Source organism: Leptodactylus fuscus, chromosome 3 (assembly GCF_031893055.1).
Source record: "Leptodactylus fuscus isolate aLepFus1 chromosome 3, aLepFus1.hap2, whole genome shotgun sequence".
In the NCBI taxonomy this organism is placed as follows: domain Eukaryota; kingdom Metazoa; phylum Chordata; class Amphibia; order Anura; family Leptodactylidae; genus Leptodactylus; species Leptodactylus fuscus.
Window position 1 is genome coordinate 5,633,758 of NC_134267.1, and position 25,665 is coordinate 5,659,422.

A 25,665-nucleotide genomic window follows, 5' to 3' on the forward strand; every position below is an offset into this window, starting at 1 on the left:
GAATAAGTCTAGACATTGCTCACCCAACGACACTCTGCATTAATGTGTGAGCCTGAGAGCGACGGCGGCATCGCAATGATTGATTCCGAAATGATTTATGCCCAAGGCCAATTAATGTCAAACTGGCACCGGATTGATGGCGGTCCTGGCTTATTTATGGAATTTTTACAACAGGAAACCTATAAAGCTCACAGATGTAGCAAAGAATCCGTGCCAGTCACTGCTCATTACATCGTATACGTAGTGTACAGGCATTGTTATTTAGGATTCACATGGCACAAGCTGGGCAGGCGATAGATCAATGGCTGCCAGGGGACACTTATACTAGTGCTCTTATGTGTAGAAAATCTGGACTTCATTTGGAACATGGAATACTTGTATTATCTATCTATCTATCTATCTCCTATCTATCTATCTATCTATCTATCTCCTATCTATCTATCTATCTATCTATCTATCTATCTCCTATCTCTCTATCTTCTATATATCTACAAACATACATATACATACAGTGTTGGCCAAAAGTATTGGCACCCCTGCAATTCTGTCAGATAATACTCATGTTCTTCCAGAAAATGATTGCAATCACAAATTCTTTGGTATTATTATCTTCATTTAATTTGTCTTCAATGGAAAACCACAAAAAGAATTGTCAAAAAGCCAAATTGGATATAATTCCACAGCAAACATGAAAAAGGGGGTGGACAAAAGTATTGGCACTGTTTGAAAAATCATGTGATGCTTCTCTAATTTGTGCAATTAACAGCACCTGTTACTTACCTGAGGCACCTAACAGGTGGTGGCAATAACTAAATCAGACTTGCAGGCAGTTGAAATGGATTAAAGTTGACTCCACCTCTGTCCTGTGTCCTTGTGTGACCACATTGAGCATGGAGAAAAGAAAGAAGACCAAAGAACTGTCTGAAGACTTGAGAAGGAAAATTGTGAGGAAGCATGAGCAATCTCAAGGCTACAATTCCATCTCCAAAGACCTGAATGTTCCTGTGTCTACCGTGCGCAGTGTCATCCAGAAGTGTAAAGCCCATGGCCCTGTGGCTAACCTCCCTAGATGTGGATGCAAAAGAAACATTGACCAGAGATTTCACCGCAAGATTGTGCGGATGGTGGATAAAGAACCTCGACTAACATCCAAACAAGTCCAAGCTGCCCTGCAGTCCGAGGGTACAACAGTGTCACCCCGTACTATCCAGTGTCAGTGTCTGAATGAGAAGGGACTGTATGGTAGGAGACCCAGGAAGACCCCACTTCTTACCCACAGACAGAAGCCAGGCTGGAGTTTGCCAAAACTTACCTGAGAAAGCCAAAACCGTTCTGGAAGAATGTTCTCTGGTCAGAGGAGACAAAAGTAGGAGAAGGCCTCAACATAGAGTTTACAGGGAAAAAGAGGCCTACAAAGAGAAGAAGACGCCCCCTACAGTCAGACATGGCGGAGGTTTCCTGATGGTTTGGGGTTGCTTTGCTGCCTCTGGCACTGGACTGCTTGACCGTGTGCATGGCATTATGAAGTCTGAAGACGACCAACACATTGTGCAGCATCATGTAGGGCCCGGTGTGAGAAAGCCGGGTCTCCCTCAGAGGTCAGGGCTCTTCCAGCAGGACAAGGACCCAAAACACACTTCAGGTCAGCACTAGAAAATGGTGGTGAGAGAAAGCCCTGGAGACTTGTAAAGTGGCAGCAATGAGTCCAGCCCTGAATCCCATAGAACACCTGTGGGGGAGGGGGAGAGATCTCTTGGTGGCAGTTTGGAGAAGGCCCCCTTCACATCTCAGGGGGGACCGCGAGCAGTTTGCCAAAGAAGAAGGGTCTAAGATTCCAGCAGAGCCTTGTAAGAAACTCATTGCTGGTTAGCGGAAGCGGTTGTGCGCAGTTATTGTGTCTAAAGGTTGTGCTACCAAGTATTAGGCTGAGGGCGCCAATACTTCTGTCCGCACCAGTTCTGGAGTTTTGTGTAAAATGATCAATGATGTGACTTTTTTTTTTCATTCTCTTTTGTGTTTTTTCATTGCAAGCAAAATAAATGAAGATATTACCAAAGAGCAGGGGCGTAACTACCGTGGTAGCAGCAGTAGCAGCTGCCACAGGGCCCGGGCCATTAGGGGGCCCGGTGACAGCCGCTACCGCTGCGTTTTTTTTTTTTTTTTTAAGTCCGTTACGGGCCCCATTCACTTGCTGATCCTGGCTGGGCCGGGATCGGCAAGTGACACCGCGGGGCCCACAGAGGCTATCATTATACTCGGGGGTCTTTGCAGACCCCCGAGTATAATGATCGGCGGACCGGATAGGTAAGGTAACATAAAAAACAGTGTTACTTACCTCTCCACGATCCTGCCAGGCCTCCGTCATTCGTGTCTGACGTCACATGACCCAGGCCAGCTTCCCGGGTCATGTGACGTCTGACGTCATTAAAGCTGGACAAGAGCGGCGGCCGTCAGGAACAGGTAAGCAACTGTCTCTGTTCTTTTAATGGTTTTAATCCCCCGGGTCTCCGATTATTATACTCTGGGGTCTTTTCAGACCCCAGAGTATAATGAATGTTTATAGGTGTCCACAGTGGGACATATGGGGACACTATGGGGGGATAATACTGTGTGTGCAGGGGACACTATAGGGGTTAATACTGTGTGTGCAGGGGACACTATAGGGGTTAATACTGTGTGTGCAGGGGACACTATAGGGGTTAATACTGTGTGTGCAGGGGACACTATAGGGGTTAATACTGTGTGTGCAGGGGACACTATAGGGGTTAATACTGTGTGCAGGGGAGACACTATTGGGGTTAATACTGTGTGCAGGGGACACTATAGGGGTTAATACTGTGTGCAGGGGAGACACTATTGGGGTTAATACTGTGTGCAGGGGACACTATAGGGGTTAATACTGTGTGCAGGGGACACTATTGGGGTTAATACTGTATGCATTGGACACTATAGGGGTTAATACTGTGTGTGCAGGGGACACTATAGGGGTTAATACTGTGTGTGCAGGGGACACTATAGGGGTTAATACTGTGTGTGCATTGGACACTATAGGGGTTAATACTGTGTGTGCATTGGACACTATAGGGGTTAATACTGTGTGTGCATTGGACACTATAGGGGTTAATAATACTGTGTGTGCAGGGGACACTATAGGGGTTAATACTGTGTGTGCATTGGACACTATTGGGGTTAATACTGTGTGTGCATTGGACACTATTGGGGTTAATACTGTGTGTGCAGGGTACACTATAGGGCTTAATACTGTGTGCCTTGGACACTATAGGGGTTAATACTGTATGCATTGGACACTATTGGGGTTAATACTGTGTGTGCATTGGACACTATAGGGCTTAATACTGTGTGCCTTGGACACTATAGGGGTTAATACTGTATGCATTGGACACTATTGGGGTTAATACTGTGTGCATTGGACACTATAGGGGTTAATACTGTGTGTGCATTGGACACTATAGGGGTTAATACTGTGTGTGCAGGGGACACTATAGGGGTTAATACTGTGTGTGCATTGGACACTATTGGGGTTAATACTGTGTGTGCAGGGGACACTATAGGGGTTAATACTGTGTGTGCAGGGGACACTATAGGGGTTAATACTGTGTGTGCAGGGGACACTATAGGGGTTAATACTGTGTGTGCAGGGGACACTATAGGGGTTAATACTGTGTGCCTTGGACACTATAGGGGTTAATACTGTATGCATTGGACACTATTGGGGTTAATACTGTGTGTGCAGGGTACACTATAGGGGTTAATACTGTGTGCCTTGGACACTATAGGGGTTAATACTGTGTGTGCAGGGGACACTATTGGGCATAATACTGTGTGCAGGGCTTACTAAGGGACATAATAGAGTGCGGAGGAGGGGGTCAGTCGAGGTCTTCGGCATCGGTTTGGGGAGGGGGGGCCCCATGTCAAAAGTTCGCCACGGGGCCCCGCCATTCCTAGTTACGCCACTGCCAAAGAGTTTGTGCTTGTAATCATTATCTGGGGGGCACCGAGGATTATCTGACAGAACTGCAGGGGGGGCGATACTTTTGGCCAACACTATATATATATATATATATATATATATATATATATATATATACACACTCTCAGACACAGATAACACCATGGCATCATCTCATACCTTGAAATTACAGGAAGCACAATGAATAGCAACTCAAATTTCCGATCAATGAACATACAAATGGTCAATATTAGAACCTTAATCCACAATTTTAAAGAATCACTTAGGGGTAGTATTCCTTAGTATTCCTTCTACCCAAACCTGATGGGAAACAGGATAAGACAGCTGAGCTACTCTGTTTCTGTACCTCCTATCCACCTGTATTGAGCTATGGGAGCGGCATTGAGCAGTCACACTCACTTGTTTCCACCCCACCCTGGTGGTCGGGACTTGTTGTCAGATATTACTATCTGAGGAATACTGTATATCAGGACCAGACCAGAATGGCCTCTTAATACCCCATCAACAATATTTGATAACCAAACTTTGTCTTCAAATGTTGCAAGTTTTAAGTTGACACTTTAGGGGGTAAGTCAACAGTTTCAGCAAAGTGACTTTTTCGTAGGTATTAACCCCTAATAATCCTACACTGTCCACCAATAAGTACTTGGACCCCTGCGATAGAATAGAAAAACCACATTGCTTCCTATTCAATAGTTGGAGACCCCAACAGATGTTTCCTTATGGATGGGATTGGTGGACACGATACTCCCGGATACCCGGTGACACTCCTGGTGTATCGGAGCCATCGGTTGGATGCGGTGTCTCTGGCCAGCACTCGTCGGTCTCTATCTCCCAGTTTTGGGGAACTGCTGACTCGGGGCACATTCCGGCAATCACAGTTCACCTTCCACCTTGTAATCACATAGGCCACTGTCCATTTTGGATAATTCGGTTCACTTGCTATGTCCCTTAAGGATCGACCATTTCTGTGGTACCCCACAATTACCCCTTTCTTGAAATTGGACAACTCTGCACTTCGTGGCATTTTGCATGAGACTAATGCCAATGCTGTTTCCTATATAACGGTGGAAGGTGTGACGTCCATCACCACCGCAGAGATCTTCATTTGCAGGGTGTCCAAATACTTATTGGTAGACAGTATATAGTCCATAGACATTACCATTAATCCTTTCACCATTGCTGACCACCAAAAATATTTAGCATTAAATCCTGATCCTCCCTAGTAGAGATTTGGTTTCTAGATCTAGTAGAGAACTGGTTTGTAACAATCTAGGTTCATGAATTTTCCATAAAATTTTACCTTTGGCTGAATCCAATATTTTTTGGGTTTGCCCCTCATAAGTCATTATTATACTATGGGGTCTTCATACTCAGCGTGTAATAATCGGAGGTCCAGGGAAGCAGTAGGAAAATAATAAAGAGTTATACTCACCTCTCGTGGGCTCAATGTGGGCTCCGTTCCCAGACATCTTCCGGCATCTTGAGGTGATTGTCTATTACTTTGACACATGTCCCCCGGACCTCTGATAGTCTGAAGAGGATAAAAAAATGAAAATATTGCAAATATTTCGAAATTTCCTGAGATTCATGTATCTCTACTCTCTGACATATTACTATGTGTAATGCAGGACTCGTAGAAAGTTGGGCACAAAAGTAAGACCCTATTCTTTACTTCTAGTTCTTTAACACTAAAAAGATACTTTATTTCTAGACCTCCACTGGTATAATGCGCCATTTGTATGTTCTATCAGCATTAAAGGGGCATTCTGGTAATGGGGGGGTCTTCTGTTGGGAGGGAGCCAGGAATGGGACCTGTGTGCCTGTATAGATGGAGCGGCATGTAATGCACATGTCTGTGGCCGCTCCATCCTAGTTCTATGGCACAATAGAGATAAAACTTGTCTTCCCTTTGCAGTCTCATGGAGGTGTCAGTCTGCATTTGTGACCCGCAGTTTCGATCCTTCCAGTTCCAGGAGCTTTTATTTATGGCCTTTCCTTAGGGATCAGGGTCATTTCCAATGGCTGTAGTATAAAGGAGCCAAAAGCAGATGACTCTGTGCCCTGTGTAGGGGCCGGGCATCGTGACTGCAGCTCTGATCTGCGTAGTGTATGATGCGAGTTTTGGAAGCGCCCTAAGCAGCTGATCTGCGGGGGGTGGGGTGGAGATGTGTTTCATCCACAAAATCACGGCCGCAAAATAACACGGCGTATACAATCCAGGCTCCCATTGAAATCAATGGGAACTTTTACGGTGCTCAAAGTCTCACACGCCGTATACGTGCCAGATCACGCGGCACGTTACTCCGTGTGAATGGACCCTAATAGTGTAAAAATATTTTGACTTATCGCAGTGCGTGGGCTACACCCCAATACCTGTACATTTTTTTAAATCAGAAACTAAGCCAGTGTCGTGTGAAGTTCGCCTCGACTGTAGGAAATCAGACACTATCAAAAACTTGCCGCAGTTTAGTGCTGTCTGGTCTAAGTTCGTACCATCTAAAATAAACAGTGGAGATGAGCGAGTAGTGAAATATTCGAGATTCGAGTAGAGCCTCAATATTTGACTACTCCATCGAATATTGAATCCCATTATAGTCTATGGGAAACAATGCTCATTTCAGGGGAAACCACTATTCAACTAAAGGAGAGTCACCAAGTCCACGAGTAGCAGGAGGAGAGTGTTTAGGAGGAGCGCTGTGCAGTTAAAGCGCACGGATCCCATAGACTATAACGGGTCCGTGCGCTTTAACTGCACAGCGCTTACAGTTGCACTGATATTCCATTCGGGGAGGGGGGGTCCTCCTGTGGACTCCTTCCAGACGGGAGGCAAGTGCTAATGTGAACTTACTCAGCCTGTAGAACCAGCATTGATTGAATGCCAGCATTGAACGCTGTTTCTGCAGCAGGCTTGTCCTTGCTAGTCAGGAGAGCTGGTAGCTTGCAGTTATGCGCGAGCTGACTTTTTCTCATAGGAATGCATTGACCAGCGTTGATTGGCCGAATGCTATACAGTGTACAGGATTCGGCCAATCAACGCCGGTTCTGCCGGAGACTCGTCTGTGGGGAGGCGGAGTCTAAAATCAGAGTACAGCAGTCGCCATTGTGGTCCAATCTTAGACTCCGCCTCCTCACAGACGAGCCTCCGGCAGAACCAGTGTTGATTGCCCGAATGCTGTACACTGTATAGCATTCGGCCAATTAATGCTGGTTCTGAATCAAATCTTTACTGTGAATAGGAGTAGTATACGAATGAGTACGAATATTTCGAATACCGTAGTATTCTATTGAATACTACTCGCTCATCTCTAATAAACAGTATTCATTTATTAGTGTCTCCCCATATTTTAGTGGGAAACATCTTTGAAATATTCATCCAACCTTAACGAAGATGGTTAATGAAAACTGTGGGGCCACCCATCAAATACAAAGATATGAAGATCAGTCTGTAAGCAGGACCGCCCACTGGACTCCTAAGCTCAGCATAGGCAGGGATTTTAATGGATAAAACACAAGTTATTTTGTATCTTGTCCTACTAAACTATATAACAATTCAGGATGAGTGAACCAAACTGCTTAGAACTGGATTTGGTCAAAATTTCCAAAAGTTTCAGGTTCAGACAAACACAAAGCACTATTATATTCTGGGATCTCCTAAGACCCTCCTAACCCGAGGTCCAGGGAAGGCGAGGGACGTGTCCGGCAATTCTTCTTCAGGCCTCCTCTGGCCGATGTCACTGCTGAGACCTGAGATTCCCCCGTCACATGTCATGACTCTGGGTCTAGATGTCAGCCAGAGGCCGGGAGAGGACACTGGGGGTGAGGGGAGGTGAGTATATTTTTCCCCTGAACTTCTTGTTCTATCTGAATAAATTCGGCCCCAAACAAACGGGAGGGTTAAACCTCATGAAAATCTCGTGAAGTTCCCCCATCTCTAGTATCGATCTGGACTCCATTTTTAACATAACCGGTTCCCTTTAAGAATCTTTGTGAGGTTCAGTGAAATCGCTTCTTGTACAAGTATTAATACATGGAGACTGTCAGGATCGGGAGGGGTAACAGAGAGAGATAACAGATACACCACTGACCGGTGAGAGATCTGAAGCAATGAGCGGGCTGGATATTGCTTTTGATTCACTTGAATGCTTCACCGATCCCAAGACATTGGCTAGTAAAGTATCAGACGTCAAGCCGTCTCCACAATATGGAGCTTAATGAGTTTGGCTTCAGGAGCTAAGAGAGACCTGTGCATGACGGCTGGTAGTGATCTACCCAATAAGACGCCATACAGAGGACTTGGCTTCAGTTCCGAACGCCGTCATACAGGATTATTTTATTAGTTTATTCTCAGATACAGAAATCTTAATGGTTTCCATGAGAACATGTCCTTACCGCCATCACACGACATAACTTATTACGGCTTTATTCGCCCATGGATTGTTTATGGGGAATAATCTAGTGCCTTGCCTTAGGCTATGTTCACTCTACCATTATTAATGTCCATTACTGTCATCTGTCATAAGGTGACAGCAACGGACATTAACTGCGGCAGAGTAATGGACATAGACGGAGCCCTGTCCTACTGTCTCCATTCCCTTTGACTCACATGGACACCGTCTTCCGTCACGTTTGCTCACTTTTGTCCTGTCGGTACAACTTCGTCTTCCATCAGAAAAGTAAAACACATGACACAAGAAAGTTTCTGTTGAATGCAGAGGGACACTCAACAGGGGGCGCTCTAGCTGCATGTGTCATATAAAAACTGTGACAGATTAGAACAAAGGACATTAAATAACAGTAGTGTGAACCTGGCCTAACACACGTTTTAAGTTTAACCCCTCAATAACCAAGCGCAATGGGTGTCTGTTCTCTAAAAACTAAGTTTCTTTTTTTTTTCTTCCTTGTGTTCACAAAAAGCCAAACTTTTTTATTATGTTTTTTTTTACATTTTTTCACGGTCTTGTTTTTGTGGGATAATTTTCATTTTTTAATGACGGCCTCTTAGTGCAATGTGTTTGGCATTTATTAATTAGATTTTTTTGCAACATTTTTAGATAATTCATTACCGTTTACTGTGCGGTCCGATGTTCACTTTAATGTTCATTGTGCTCCCTGGATCAGCGCAGATGTCGCTTTGTTTAATGCTTTAATCCTCTTTTTTATGGGATGACGAGGTATTTTCCTGCGCGGTATTCCAGCATTAGATTTCTTTTCTTAGATTTCTTGTTTCTTACATTGCTGACAACTTCGTGGTGTGAAGGCTTGTTTTTTGCAGGATGAGATGTCGTTTTGTTGGTACCGTTTGGGGTACAAAGAATTTATCTAATCATTTTAAACAATGGGGGGAGGATCTGCTTTTGTATATAGTTTTCTATCGTGCCCCCAGCTGTATAGTGAATAATTTATCTGTATCTATATTTTATAGGTCACTGTAATCGCAACAGTATCAAATATGGTTGCAATTAAAATAAAGGACTAAATCCCCATAATCTGCTCTCTCAGCCTTTCACTTCTACTAAGTCAGTTCTCTCTACGCTGCGCTGACGAGGTCCAACCAGACCGAAAAGGCCGTCTGTAGCTGAGAAACTGACTTGCTAAAAATCCCACGTTATGCAGTAAAGGCTTCTGGGAAAGTCGGGCATGATGTTCAGGGTGCTTCCTATAGAGGGCAGCATCACAGAGGCACTGTCTCCCTATTTACATCTTGGGAGACAGATTTGCATATTCCTACCATAAATCAAATTATTAATGAGAAAAGTGATTTTTTTTTTTTAGATTTTTTTTTTAGATTTTTTTAATGGTTTTTTTTAGACAGAATTTCTCATTTCAACTTTTTTTTTTTAATTTTTTGAAAAAATTTGTATTCCAAAGAATTATAGCAAATCGTGGGTCACTGACGCAACAAGCAGGAACTGATGGCAGAGCTGCCATCGTTAACTCCACATCTACTATGGCAATGGATCGGTACCCTATGATAGTTCCAGGGGCTACTGATGGCCAGACTGAGGGAATTACCTTCATCAAGCATCTTAGATGTCATGGCCACTATTGATAAAAGAGTCCCAGTTCTCGGGTGTGAGCTGCACCCACTTTAATGTTTGGTACATTTTCTAGTGGTCATGTCTGGTATTGCAGCTGCACTAAATGCTTGAATGAGACAGAGCAGCAGTGAGTAGCAATACCAGGACTGGCCACTACTCAATGTGTGGCGCTGTGCCCGGAGATGCAGCACTCGCTAGAGCACTGCAATGGAAGGACCAGAGAGGATCAGACCATTGGTCTGATCTCTCTGTAATTATAGTAGATTTTTTTAAACGAAATTTAGGACAAGTAAACGAGCTCGTAAAACTAAACCACCTGTTCATAAGGAAGCGCTCCTCATGCTTTTACTTAGTGCAGTTTGTGCCAATCTCCTCTTATTTTTACCCCGCATTCAGTGATGGCTGACTCCACATAGGATTTTTTTCTATATATATTACGTCCTTGAGAGATTCTACGAATTTCCAAGACAAAGTAACTGAACGGATTTGCTAAATTCCACTAAAAACCACATTTCACAAGCTGCATTTCTTAACTTTGCCAGCAGGTGTCGCTGTTGTCATCAATGCGCTGGAAACGTTTGCCTTATTTTGTTAAGCAAATGCAATGGCGCCATCTCCAGATCACATTCACACACTGCGGCCTGAAATTTTAATTAAAAAAATGAAATGATTGTTACATAAGCTTCTTAAAATAAATCGCCAACCGCAGTTTTAATTAACAAACTCGACTCTTATTATCATTTTCTATTTATAATTCTCCAGCACAGGACAATGCGCAGAGATTTTAGCTCATACAGACCCAGAATTTCCATCTGCACCGAGTGATATGGAAAGAAATGAAGCTGAAATCACATTATTAATATAATCTGTTTAACCAGTAAAACGCCATTGACTATGACATGAACAATACCAGGAACTGCAGCCGTGAGCGGACCCCCCAGTATAAGAGGAACATGGACAAGAAAATATTCATAAGAATCTTAGGATTGGTTATTAAGATCAGATCAGCAGATGTTTTGCCCAGATGCATGGCAAACAGATAATTATCAATATAAGATTGGTGTGTCTCCGACCCCCAGCACCCCCATCAATCTGCTGTTCTCCTATACCAGGGGTAGGGAACGTACAGCTCTCCAGCTGTTGCAAAACTACAACTCCCAGCATGCATACTGGCTCTGCTGTTCTGGGAACTCCCATGGAAGTGAATGGAGCATGCTGGGAGTTGTAGTTTCACAGCAGCTGGAGAGCCAAAGGTTCCCTACCCCTGTCCTATACAGAGAACAATACTGGAAGCAGACAGCGCCGTTCTGTGTAGTGGCCATGTTGAGTTACTGCAGCTCAGCTGCTAGGCAAGTGAATGAGAGCTGTAGTAACTCAGCATGGCCACTACACAGAGAATAGCGCTGTCTGCTTCCTGCTCTGATCTCTGAATAGCTGATCAGTTGGGGTTCCAAGTATCAGATCCCCACCAATCTGATATCAAAGATCGAACCCTAGGGTAATCAATATTGGCAAAATATGGCATAACTGCAATCTTATACATAAGTCTGAAATAATACACAGATAGGTTACTGTCACCAGAACCAGCATATCACCCCAGCCCTGCAGATAGATAGGTTACTGTCACCAGAACCAGCATATCACCCCAGCCCTGCAGATAGATAGGTTACTGTCACCAGACCCAGCATATCACCCCAGCCCTGCAGATAGATAGGTTACTGTCACCAGAACCAGCATATCACCCCAGCCCTGCAGATAGATAGGTTACTGTCACCAGACCCAGCATATCACCCCAGCCCTGCAGATAGATAGGTTAGTGTCACCAGTCCAGCATATCACCCCAGCCCTGCAGATAGATAGGTTACTGTCACCAGAACCAGCATATCACCCCAGCCCTGCAGATAGATAGGTTACTGTCACCAGACCCAGCATATCACCCCAGCCCTGCAGATAGATAGGTTACTGTCACCAGAACCAGCATATCACCCCAGCCCTGTAGATAGATAGGTTACTGTCACCAGACCCAGCATATCAACCCAGCCCTGCAGATAGATAGGTTACTGTCACCAGAACCAGCATATCACCCCAGCCCTGCAGATAGATAGGTTACTGTCACCAGACCCAGCATTTCACCCCAGCCCTGCAGATAGATAGGTTACTGTCACCAGAACCAGCATATCACCCCAGCCCTGCAGATAGATAGGTTACTGTCACCAGACCCAGCATATCACCCCAGCCCTGCAGATAGATAGGTTACTGTCACCAGACCCAGCATATCACCCCAGCCCTGCAGATAGATAGGTTACTGTCACCAGAACCAGCATATCACCCCAGTCCTGCAGATAGATAGGTTACTGTCACCAGAGCCAGCATATCACCCCAGCCCTGCAGATAGATAGGTTACTGTCACCAGAACCAGCATATCACCCCAGTCCTGCAGATAGATAGGTTACTGTCACCAGAACCAGCATATCACCCCAGCCCTGCAGATAGATAGGTTACTGTCACCAGAACCAGCATATCACCCCAGCCCTGCAGACAGATAGGTTACTGTCACCAGACCCAGCATATCACCCCAGCCCTGCAGATAGATAGGTTACTGTCACCAGACCCAGCATTTCACCCCAGCCCTGCAGATAGATAGGTTACTGTCACCAGAACCAGTATATCACCCCAGTCCTGCAGATAGATAGGTTACTGTCACCAGAACCAGCATATCACCCCAGCCCTGCAGATAGATAGGTTACTGTCACCAGAACCAGCATATCACCCCAGTCCTGCAGATAGATAGGTTACTGTCACCAGAACCAGCATATCACCCCAGCCCTGCAGATAGATAGGTTACTGTCACCAGAACCAGCATATCACCCCAGCCCTGCAGATAGATAGGTTACTGTCACCAGAACCAGCATATCACCCCAGTCCTGCAGATAGATAGGTTACTGTCACCAGAACCAGCATATCACCCCAGCCCTGCAGATAGATAGGTTACTGTCACCAGAACCAGCATATCACCCCAGCCCTGCAGATAGATAGGTTAGTGTCACCTGATATTGCCAATTTGCTAATATGCAAATAATCTCTTTGGAGAAAAGAGCAATGACAATGTCTTTGTTGCTGCATAGAGCTTATTTGCATCTAGAACCGCATCATTGGCTTCTCACATATATAGAACCCTGTTCTTCTCTGACAGGGGCAGGGACAGGGGCAGTTATCTACAAATGGGTGCATTTTCCTTTCGGAAGAGATTTTTTGGTTTGTCTTATTTCCCAAGTCATGTCACAAGGCGTCTTCAAAATCAGGCAATGACTTATAAGGAGCTGGCTTTCAATAGGTGGCGCTACAGGTTTCCTTTTGCTATCTAGGAACATGTATTTGCATATCCTTCCCATTATTAAGTCTTGCACATTTTATTAATCTTCTTACAGTTGCCAAATCCCCTTTTTTTAAAGTCTTTTCAGAACTGAGACATAACAAGTATCTAAAACACATAATAAGTCTGGTTGGTGCTATGCTCAGGTATTCCACGTCTGTGGCACAATCTGCACTAGAATCTACCCTCATGCTTCCAAACGTTCTCTTATAACTTGGTGTCTGTGCGATGCAAGCAGAGGTTATATGCATTACATTGTGCATATTGATATAGCAAACTCTATATACAGTAGATAGATTACATTTTGGGTGAGTGTAATAGTCCTAGCTGTTAGAACCCATTGAAAGGATTTTAAAAACATAGACACTTCCCTCTAAAAAAGCGCCACTCTTGTTCATAGGATGTGACTGGTATTGCAGCTCATTCACTTGAATAGAGCTGATCCGTACTATCACACAAAGAGGACTGATTGTGAAAAAAAGCAGCCATTTTTTTTAACCTTACCATGTACCAAGTATTAGTATATGTGAATATATAGATTGGATCTTTGTGTTATATTGGGGGAGCGGCATTGTCCGCGCCCTCCAGCAGCCTACAGCACTTTTACCTGTCTCCAGTTCCCCCATTTAGAAACCTTTTCAGTATTCACAAAAATCATGTAATGAAAAGCAGAACTTAGAAGACAGGGAAGGGAAAGAGGGGGATGGAGATGCAGGATGTTTATATGTGTGCGGATTTGTATGCTGTGAGAGGGGAGGAGGAGAAGGGGAAAAGTGTCACTCAAGGAACAAATGACTATATCAGAAACAGCCCCCCTACTAGAGATGGGTGAACCTTGTCAAGATTCCTTTTGGGACCAAACTTGTTCTGCCTGAAACAGAGGCCCATAGTATAAGAAGTAGAGGCTAGGGTTGAGTGATCGTGTTCGGAAAAGATCGGATTCCGATCGGCGATCGAGAAAATTTCACGATCGCGATCGGAATTCCGAACACGATCTTTCACAGTGGGATCAAGATCGGTACGATTTCCCACAATGCTTTGCTTAGCCTTCACACTGAGTATATAAGTGTATACTCAGTATGAAGGCTCCGCTGCAGTTCCATAGGAATGAATGGAAGCAGCCGGCACACAGCCTTAACCCCCTGCGCACCAGCTGCCTCCATTCATTCTAATGGGAGACTAAACTAACATCTCTAGTAGCTACTTACCTGCAGAGATGGCTGCTCTGGTGCCTGGTGTTCTCCTTCTTCTCGCCTCGCTGCCGCCGCCTCATGGGTTATTGTTTAAAGAGCTAGGAAGGCAGGGCTTGTGGCTTAGAGTGTGGGCAGGTACAGGGCGGGGAGACGTGACGTCTCCCCTCCCAGTACCCGCCCACACTCTCCTAACCTGGGAGGCAGGGGGCAGCGAGGCAAGAAGACTGCAGCGTGGAACAGCAGCGAGGCGAAGAAGAAGGAAGGAACCGGGCACCGGAGCAGCCATCTCTGCAGGTAAGTGGACACCAGGGGGGACTAAGTAGCCAGAGGATTTAAAAAAATCCTCTGGCTACTTAGTGATTCCCTACACAGCAAGGATTCTAACAATTAAAGCGTTCAATTGTTAGACTCCATGCTGTATAGTGAATAGGATTGCTTTTAAAATCCGATCTCCGATTAATAAAAAAATCCCATTGACTTGCATTGGGATCGGAATTGGGATCGAGATCGGGTTTGAATGAAAAATGATCGGAAATCGGATTTTAAAATCGATCTTGAAAAGTCAAGATTGGCTGAACCCCAGTAGAGGTCCAAGGAAGGTGTGGAAAAAATAATAACAAACATATAGACTCACCTTCCCTCACCTCTCCTGGGCCCCCTTGGATGTCCTCTGGCTTCTCCTGTCCTCCTGAGTGATGTCACATGCCCCCATGGATCACTGAGAGCCAATCACATGCCCCAACCTTCACTCAGTCCCTGTGACATCACCCAGCAGTCCGTAAAAGGCTGGAAGACGACCAAAGAGGATCACAAGGGAGCTCATGAGAGGTAATGAAAGGTCGCAGTGCTTATTATGTTCCTCTTCAGACCCCTTTATAATAGGCATTCACGGGTGGCAAAGCCCAAAAGTTTCATTTCGGGTCAATAACAAAAACTTTTGGAAAACTCGGGCTGAATCCAGTTTTTCCAAACCAATTTGATCATCTCTACCATCCACTACACATGGAGGAACTGAAATCTTTGAAGAAGCCAGAAATGGGAAGGAACATGAGGCCGAATCTGGAGTTTGAAGCCGATATATCTGGACGCAGAACATCTTAGAGACGTCTACAGCTGCTCTGGGAGGGATTGTGTCTTCTCTTTTATTGGAACAATAGATACTCTTTAGATTTCAGCCCGTGAAGAGTGTGACTACTATCGGGTTATTGCTTCTGTGAAAGGAATTAGGAATTTCATTGAGAGGGAACATCTCAGAACTTCTCTCCTTTAGTTGATACAATCTGTAAAGTTCGAGATTTCATGGTCGTATGTTTCATGTTTTATTGTTTGGAGGGAGAAAATAAGAGAAACGGCTCTTCAATTGTAACACTCAAGTGGTTCAATTTGTTGTGAAAATAAAAAGCACAAATCGAATTTCTCTTCTTCGGCGGCCGCCATGCTGAGTGCGGATCACAGCGGGAACCTGATGAAATTGAACTCTGTGCTTGAAGTAGTTCTGTCATTCTCATAAATGTGAGCGTGTATCACCTGGCGTGGCCTGGCGTGGCATTCACATTCTTACACTAGTTTTCTGCTTAGGACATTACTAGATGACTATCGTTGTTGTAGATTTCCCAATGTTAACTGGTTGTCATCTAATAGTTGGACTCTGGTAACCAAAGAAGCCTTTCATCTTATTGGAAGGGGGGTCATGGGGTCTCCCACAATCTTGCAGCCTGGGTATGACTGCGAACTCTTCCAAACTCTCATAATTACTCCCATGGTTACTTTAGTTTGTACACAAATATATATTTGCTAATTTCCTTATTGTCACAAAGTACCACTAAGTCCAAAGCCTTACACACAGGTTAGTGCCACCAGAACCAGCATATCACCCCAGCCCTGCAGATAGATAGGTTACTGTCACCAGAACCAGCATATCACCCCAGCCCTGCAGATAGATAGGTTACTGTCACCAGACCCAGCATATCACCCCAGTCCTGCAGATAGATAGGTTACTGTCACCAGAACCAGTATATCACCCCAGCCCTGCAGATAGATAGGTTACTGTCACCAGACCAGCATATCACCCCAGCCCTGCAGATAGATAGGTTACTGTCACCAGAACCAGCATATCACCCCAGTCCTGCAGATAGATAGGTTACTGTCACCAGACCCAGCATATCACCCCAGCCCTGCAGATAGATAGGTTACTGTCACCAGACCCAGCATATCACCCCAGCCCTGCAGATAGATAGGTTACTGTCACCAGAACCAGCATATCACCCCAGTCCTGCAGATAGATAGGTTACTGTCACCAGAACCAGCATATCACCCCAGTCCTGCAGATAGATAGGTTACTGTCACCAGAACCAGCATATCACCCCAGCCCTGCAGATAGATAGGTTACTGTCACCAGAACCAGCATATCACCCCAGCCCTGCAGATAGATAGGTTACTGTCACCAGAACCAGCATATCACCCCAGTCCTGCAGATAGATAGGTTACTGTCACCAGAACCAGCATATCACCCCAGCCCTGCAGATAGATAGGTTACTGTCACCAGAACCAGCATATCACCCCAGCCCTGCAGATAGATAGGTTATTGTCACCAGAACCAGGATATCACCCCAGCCCTGCAGATAGATAGGTTACTGTCACCAGAACCAGCATATCACCCCAGCCCTGCAGATAGATAGGTTACTGTCACCAGAACCAGCATATCACCCCAGCCCTGCAGATAGATAGGTTACTGTCACCAGAACCAGCATATCCCCCCAGCCCTGCAGATAGATAGGTTACTGTCACCAGAACCAGCATATCACCCCAGCCCTGCAGATAGATAGGTTACTGTCACCAGAACCAGCATATCACCCCAGCCCTGCAGATAGATAGGTTACTGTCACCAGAACCAGCATATCACCCCAGCCCTGCAGATAGAGAGGTTACTGTCACCAGAACCAGCATATCACCCCAGTCCTGCAGATAGATAGGTTACTGTCACCAGAACCAGCATATCACCCCAGCCCTGCAGATAAATATACACAACAATATGAAATATTCTCGCACTTCATCGCCTCGTTTCATTTGATTCTCTTTTTCTTGTTCTCCTCTTATTCTACAATTTAAACTAAGAAATCTATAAGGAAATCCTCTCTCTGTATCTTTGTTGCTCAGTCAAACCCTTCTCCTGCTTCTCACTATCATCTCTTTGGATGTAAGACAATTGTCAGCAGCAGGATCCTTCCCCCACCCATGTTGTTTTTACAGTAGGACAACAAGATTGCTATGGCCGCTTTTTTTCTGTGTGTTTTACTACGCATCTCCTTTAGCCGACAATAGAACATCGGTGAGAGATTCTACAGTACAAAACAAGCAGACATGGCTACTGACTGTCAAGTAGCCTACATGTGTATATATCTGTGTTTGGAGGGGGTCAAGATCATGGGTTTCTGACTTTATCATTTGTTTCATGTGTTGTGTTCCTTTACACTGATTCTCAACATAACATTTTAGTGCCATCCTGTAGCTAAACTCTTTCCATGGTCATACATGATACAATTCCATCTGCCTGTAGACACAGCTAGGTATAACTTTAGAGCATACAGTTGTATTACTAACCTAATCGTTTGTACAGTATGCAGTCAGCTCCTGAGCTCCCCCACCTGGTTCCTGCAGGAATACGGTTTTCCTTCCTGAAGTCTTGGTTAGATAGGTGTTAATGTTAGATTGGTGGAGATGGATGCCAGACTCGTGGCAAGTCAAATAGCTTGGATCCCAAACATTTGCCACAAAATGAACCCTAATTTCGAGTTCACGTGTTCATTGTGTAAATGAGAGCTTCCTTGTTTTAATGCTGCATGTTATATACATCTCTTATGTTTGTATCTAACCGCCATATTCTCATATATTTTCTCCAAGGTCAAATGGCTGGCGATCACACCCGGCTGGAGTTCCACAACATTGAAACCGGCATAATAACCGAACGTCGCTACCTGTCGGCCGTGCCTTCCAATTTCATTGGCCATCTGCAAAGCTTGTCCTTCAATGGCATGGCCTACATTGATTTGTGTAAGAATGGAGACATAGATTACTGTGAACTGAACGCCCGATTCGGGTTCAGAAACATCATTGCAGATCCAGTCACCTTTAAGACCAAAGCTAGCTATGTTGCCTTGGCCACCCTCCAGGCCTACACCTCCATGCACCTCTTCTTCCAGTTCAAGACGACGTCTCCGGATGGACTCATCCTTTACAATAGCGGTGATGGCAATGACTTCATTGTCGTTGAACTGGTAAAAGGGTAAGTTCCAATTTCGTGGTTTTGATATTTGTTTAAGACTAGAAGTGACCTTTCAACTGCTTTGTAGATCCTATTATACATGGAGAACTGAACTCACGTCATCCTTTTTGACTTTTTATAAGATGTGTCCGTATACTAAATGGTATCTCCATATCTATAGTATTAAAGGGATGCTATCATTAAAATAGTATTTTTTCTGCCTTAAGAAAGGCTATTCTTCTCCTATCTTTAGATGTCTTCTCCACGCCAACATTCAGTAGAAATCCTGGTTTTCGTCGGTATGCAAATGAGTTCTCTCGCAGCACTGGGGGCGTCCCCAATGCTGCGAGAGAACTCTCCAGCGCCACCCCCACCTTTGCTGGAACGGGCTCTCTTCACATCTTCTTCCGGAGCTGGGTTCTAACTTCTAGGCCTCGGCCAATGGCGACTGGGCACGCCTGCCGGCCACAAGAAAATGGCCGCTTACACAGTAAGTGTAAGCGGCCATTTTGTTGTGGCCGGCGGGCATGCAAAGCTTGAACCCAAGTGCTGGAAGAAGACATGAAGAGAGGCCGTTCCAGACGAAGATGGAGGTGGACCTGGAGAGTTCTCTCGCAGCATTGGGGACACGCCCAGTGCTGCAAGGGAACTCATTTGCATACCGATGAAAACCAGGATTTCTACCGAACGGCAGCGCGGAGAAGACATCTAAAGGTAGGAGAAGAATAGCATTTCTTAAGGCTAGTCTTACGTGGTAGAGAGAGGAGTCCTATAGTGAAGACTTCATCCTGGGGATCGCTGTATGCCTATAGGCATTCTCTAATATATTGTACATAGGGGTTCCCATGTTTAATACCCATACCATATCTATAGCATATCCCATAAAATGTTTATTGGTCGTGGTTACCCACAAGTCATGGGAAGGGGAGTCCTATAATTAATATTTCATCCTGAGGATTTCTGTACATTTACCGGCATTCCATATTATACTGTACATAGGGGTTTCCAAGCTAAACACTCATAACGTATCCATAGTATATCCCATAGGATCTTCATTGGTGGAGGTGTAAGACCCCTGTGTCCTATTACATTGTACTAATATTCGCTTTCCTACTTGTATGTGGTTACATGGCCGCATTGCATAGTGAGCAGAGAGGTGGACGCGATTGCAAATATCTCTCCATTCACATTTATGGGAAACCTGAGAATAGCCGCACTGCTTTGGCAAAACAGGGGTTGGATGATCTTTGTTTTCATGATGGGAACAATCTTTAACTTAAAGGTGGCCACACACCCTGAACCCCCTGAACATAATATATAGGGTATAGGGGTGTAGATTGCAGGAGGAATGGCTGTCTGTAACGTGGGCGTTAGATTCATGGCTATTGCAGGTGTATGGACTCTATTACTATGGAAGGTGAATGTTCATCTCAGGCACTGAAGCTTTAGGTCAAGACGGAGTAACATGGCCATGAAGCCTCCAGATCTACTACACAGCAATCTACATGAGCAGGGGCAGGATAAATGGATTGTACCATTATGACGCCCAGGGAAGCGTAATATATACTTATAATACAATATCTATCTATCTATCTATATATATATATATATATATATATATATATATATATACTCATACATATATAATACATACATACTACTATAAGTGTGTTCTGTTGTGACAGACAATTGTATAGGATACAGTAATGTATGGCAGTGGTGTAATGAAATAAAGTGCTGAAGTGTCAATGAATGATGTAGAGAAAAAATAAAAACAAATATAAATATATATATATAGTGACAGGACCAGGGGCAAAGTGGTAGAAGGAGTATACATTTCTCCCAGGTTCCTGTCATACACAATCTAGGTGCAGCTGAGCATAGCTGTGCTCCTGGCTGGTGGGTCTTACCAAAACCCCGGTAAAGGTCTGGCTCCTGGAGCGAGGAGTATTGGTGTCTCTTCTCCATTCAGCCACTCCAGGTTTTGGGATATGTGGGGTTAAATCCTTGCTCTCCAGGAGTCTGTGTATAAGAGGGCAGTCAGCCCACAGGTATACGGCTCTGTCTGCTCCTGGGGAAAGACTTGTGAGTAATACTGCTGGTTTGTGGTCAGGGAGCTGTGGAAGAGGCCCGGCTCTCATAGTTAGGATACCTGCTGCTGAAGGGAGAAGCCGGATGGTTAGGATTTTATTTTGCATTGTTTCTGTTTTGTTTTGCCTGAAAAAATCCTAATAAAACAGGTTGCGGCCAGTTGCACCAGACTTGGCTGGATTGGCCTTTCATTTTGTGCCAAAAAGTGCTCAAGACAGCGATCCCTGAGCTAATCCAGTGTGTATATATATATATATATATATATATATATATATATATATATATATATATATATATATATATATATATATATATATATATTCCAGTCTGCCAGCAGCTTGTATAGATGGAACATGTCCTTTTATTGGAGGCGCAGTCCACCATGTATCAGTCCACATAGGAACCCTTCTCTGTTCATGCTGTACTGCGCCTCCAATAAAAGGATATTTTCCATCTATACAAGTTGCTGGCAGATCAGATTGCTTTTTGGGAACCCTTTTGGCTGCAGCGGGGTTTCTGCCATGCAATTTATGCGCTGATACCCAGATTTGCTGGCGCTGCTACAATGGCTCTTATATAAAAAAAAAAGTAATCTTAAAGGGGCTCTATCAGCAAAATCATGCTGATAGAGCCCCACATATGCGTGAATAGGCTATTCAGGCACCGTAAATGTTATATTAAACTACACCCCCCCCCCCCATTTTAAAATAATACCCTAAAAAAGAATGTTATCTACTTACACATCGTGCACGCTGGGCGGGCATTCAGGGTGTGTCTTCATTTTCATCCACGCCTCTTCTTCCTCCGATCCCGTCCTCCTCCAGCGCACGCGAGCAGACACTGATAGAAAAAAAAATGGCCTGGGTGCATGCGCAGTGGTCGTAGTAGCAGCCGCATGCTACTGCGCAGGCACCCAGGCCATTTTTTTTTCTATCAGTGTCTGCTCGCGTGCGCTGGAGGAGGACGGGATCGGAGGAAGAAGAGGCGTGGATGAAAATGAAGACACACCCTGAATGCCCGCCCAGCGTGCACGATGTGTAAGTAGATAACATTCTTTTTTAGGGTATTATTTTAAAATGTGTGTGTGTGTGTGTGTGTAGTTTAATATAACATTTACGGTGCCTGAATAGCCTTTTTAAAGGCTATTCACGCATATGTGGGGCTCTATCAGCATGATTTTGCTGACGGAGCCCCTTTAACCTTGCCCTATTCTCTAATTTGTGTATACATAGAGGGAAGTCTGCAAACACAAAGGAAAAGAAAAGTAACATACAATGTATAATATAAAATAACATTAAACAATATATACAATGTATCGAATATAACATGATGGACTATGACTATAGTACTATACAGTGCATAACAGTACAAGAGGCAGCTTAATACAACAAAAGACAATACAATAGCAAACACCCCACAAGTCAATGTGCTGGACTTATAAGTAAATTACTGATGTATAGCTGGGAACATATAAAACAACATACACATATCAAATAAGTGGCCACTGTCAGCAATAACCCAGGGAACCAGTGGACATCAGAGTCCCCACACATTACCCTTAACAGGGCTTCTTCAGGGCATAAGTGTCCAATCACTTGAGGTCAGATCACCCGATCCCTCATGGATCAGGCGGACTAGGGAACAAAAACACCACTAAAACCTCCATTAACTTCTATGGGTCTGCAGGCGCTTCCAGAGATTACAGTCCCAGAAATCCTATAACAGTGAATGTATGCCAGTAATGCAAGAGCCCTGACACTCCATTCACAAGAGCCTGGGTCTGCTGATGGGTCTGCTGATGGGTCTGCTGATGGGTCTGCTGATGGGTCTGCTGATGGGTCTGCTGATGGGTCTGCTGATGGGTCTGCTGATGGGTCTGCTGATGGGTCTGCTGATGGGATGTTAGCTTTATCTGACACTAACTAGCCTGAAGAGCTGAAGGTTCTTCTACATTCTGGTTTCTTTTTATAGTACTAGCCCTAGACTGAGATCTGGCCTGTTAACTCCTCAGTGTCCAGTGTAAAGCTGGAGAGTGCAAATAGCCAGAAAAGCAGCATAATACAACATGGAAAAACCAGCAAGCACTGCCACTATATATGTGAACCTATATATATATATAGCCACTATAAATGTGAACCTGCTTATAAAATGTGATATTTTATCACAAAATCCTGTGTCTTGAAGTCGGTGGCATTGTCAGTCCTAGACGCTGAGTATTTGCCATTCACCGGGGATGTGACTAATCTCATCAGTACAATGCCTAGAGGTCGCCTGTAGCTGCGGAGGACAAGGGAGCAGCAGAATTTGGACACAGACAAAACTTAAAATAGTCGCTGCATGCTGGGATTTTGGACAGCTTGTACTCTATGTAAGTCAATGCTGTAAGACAAGGGTCAGCGGAAAGCATCGTACAAGTCTAGATAATGAACAAGAAATCTGGTTCTACAAATAACCAATGTCAGTGTGTGTGTCCCTGTGTGGGGTCTGGGCGGCGTGCGGGGAGATTGGGATATTAGCAGCAGCAGTCAGGCATGGACTGTACCCGAGGAAAGAGACCAAAATCTTATTAAAACTGCGATAGTGATCCATTACTTGGGTGCAGACATTGGAGCTGTGGATGTTAACCCTTGTTTTCCACAGTCCAAGCATCCTGTAATATGGAATATAGACGGAGCCAAGCTTAACATGACTAGTAACACTTTAAGGCCAGTTCACATCTGCGTGCAAGTAGCATTTTTCTTGCGGAAACTGATCGGAAACCGCATGTACTCCATTTTAGTCTAGGGGGTCTGCGGTTTTCCGAAGGTAACTGCTTTTTTTGATGTGGATTAGCTTTCTGTTCGGAGGATGCCCAAACAACCTGTCCATTGCAAAAACTTGAGCTCCCCCCCCCCCCAAAAAAAAAAAAACTGTCCCCACAATCCTGAATTTAACAGGATTGTTGTTTTTGGAAAATTCTCAACTGTACAGACATAGACATAACTAAAGTCTCATGAGCCCTGGTGCAAAAGCTACAACTACTCATGAGGGGGGGAGAGAACATGTGCAAGTGGCCCCCCAACTTAGGTATACTGATATCATCACCATATGGTGGTAGATTCCAGCTCTACACAGGGTCTGCAGATGATTTAGGTGAATACAGTAGCATTTAGTGACTTACTAGTGACGTCTCTGACTAATCGTGTACATTTCCATTCCATTTCTCTTCCGTCTGGTCCGCCATGGCCACGTCTTCCAGTCTCTGTGAAGTTTGCAGCACAGACATCTTTTCCAGGCACCTGACCCACATTGTCCTCTCCTGCACACCCATCCTGCTGCCACCCCAATTATAAAGTATATAATATAACCCCCCATAATGAATAATACCCCCAAGTACAACATTAAATTAATATCTTCCCTGTGCACCCCCATAAATAGTGCCCCATATTAATAATGCCCTTGGTGATTCCTTATTAAAAAGTAAAAAAAAAAAAAAAAAAAAAAAAATGTGGGGTTCCAATACCTGGGACCCCCAGGATCAGTTGCTTGAATGACCCGAGGTATCTGTGTAAGTGCCGTGACCCCTTCTCTGTTTGCATAGTGTTATACAGCTCCTAGTGGCCATGTCATGTAACTACAGTCTAGTCCTGCACATGTCTGTGTAACAAGACTGGAAGGACATCAGGCAGTCACTGTAGACAGACAGCATGTGATAAACAGGCGCCATAGCCCCTCATACAGCTGATCAGCAAGGGGGCACTGATCTCTTATTGATGATCTATTCTGAGGTTAGATCATCAATAAAAATGAGCTGGAAAACTCCTTAAGGTTGGGCTGTATGTGGTGTAAACGCCGCAGAGAAAAATGCAGTTTTACAGTTCCTGCAAAATGGATGGGGTTGTAGTGAGTCCCGTCCACACATTGCAGAAAAATGCATGCCGTGGACAAGCTTTAGCCTTAATTAAATCAATTGCCCCGATTATCTTAAGCCCCTGATTCCTGCTGACATAACTAATGCACCCCTAATGACCTCTTACATAAATGACCCCCCCTTGTAATGCCCCCTAATAGCCCTTATATAAATGAACCCCCCTATCGTCACAATGCCCCCTAATGAATCCCCCCTTGTATTTCGACCTCATAACAACCCCTTATACTAGTAAAACACTCACAGCTGTGCTAAAAAAAAAAAAAAAAAGTTATACTCTCCTCCCTGCGAGCCTTTGGTGAATGCAGCCGCAGTCACGACCTGAAGACTTGTATAACTGTGTGTTTTTCTGGTGGGGTTTAGTCGGGGTTTTGATCCGGTGGTCTGGGGTCTTCTGGTGGTTTCCTTGCCATTGGGCATGGAGTATTGGCCTTCAGAATTTACTTGAGGTTCTTTGGATTGAGCCTCAGGTGTTGGTTGTTATCATTATCCTATGGGACGGTTCTGGGGCCTGTATTAGGAGGAGGGCTGGCTTCACTAGTTGCCGGTTTTTGTTGTTACCACCTAGAATTTGTGGCTCAAGGAAGAGGAGTGTTTGTGGAAGTTTCAGCTGTCTTGGAAGTGGTGTGAGTTGTGAGTGTTGCCTTGTCTCCCCTATCCTCAGTTCTGGTTGCCTGTCACAGTCTTGGTGTTTGTGAGTAAGTTTGGGTTCCAGTTTGTTTTGCCCCAGTCCTGTGTAACCCTTTCCTCACCCCTGTCCCTCTCCTCATTCTCTTGTTGTGTGTTGTGTTGTGCTGCGTGTCCATTG

General features: G+C 44.6%; 1 protein-coding gene across 14 annotated transcripts in view; it reads left to right on the forward strand.

Moving 5' to 3' along the window:
* Positions 1-25,665, forward strand: part of NRXN1 (neurexin 1) — a 1,231,735-nt gene that overhangs the window by 626,930 nt on the left and 579,140 nt on the right. For all 14 annotated transcript variants that reach the window (XM_075266983.1, XM_075266984.1, XM_075266994.1 and 11 more), the window contains one exon: positions 18,499-18,880. In XM_075266983.1, coding sequence (XP_075123084.1) covers positions 18,499-18,880 — 382 coding nt within the window. The remainder of the gene's footprint in view (positions 1-18,498; positions 18,881-25,665) is intronic.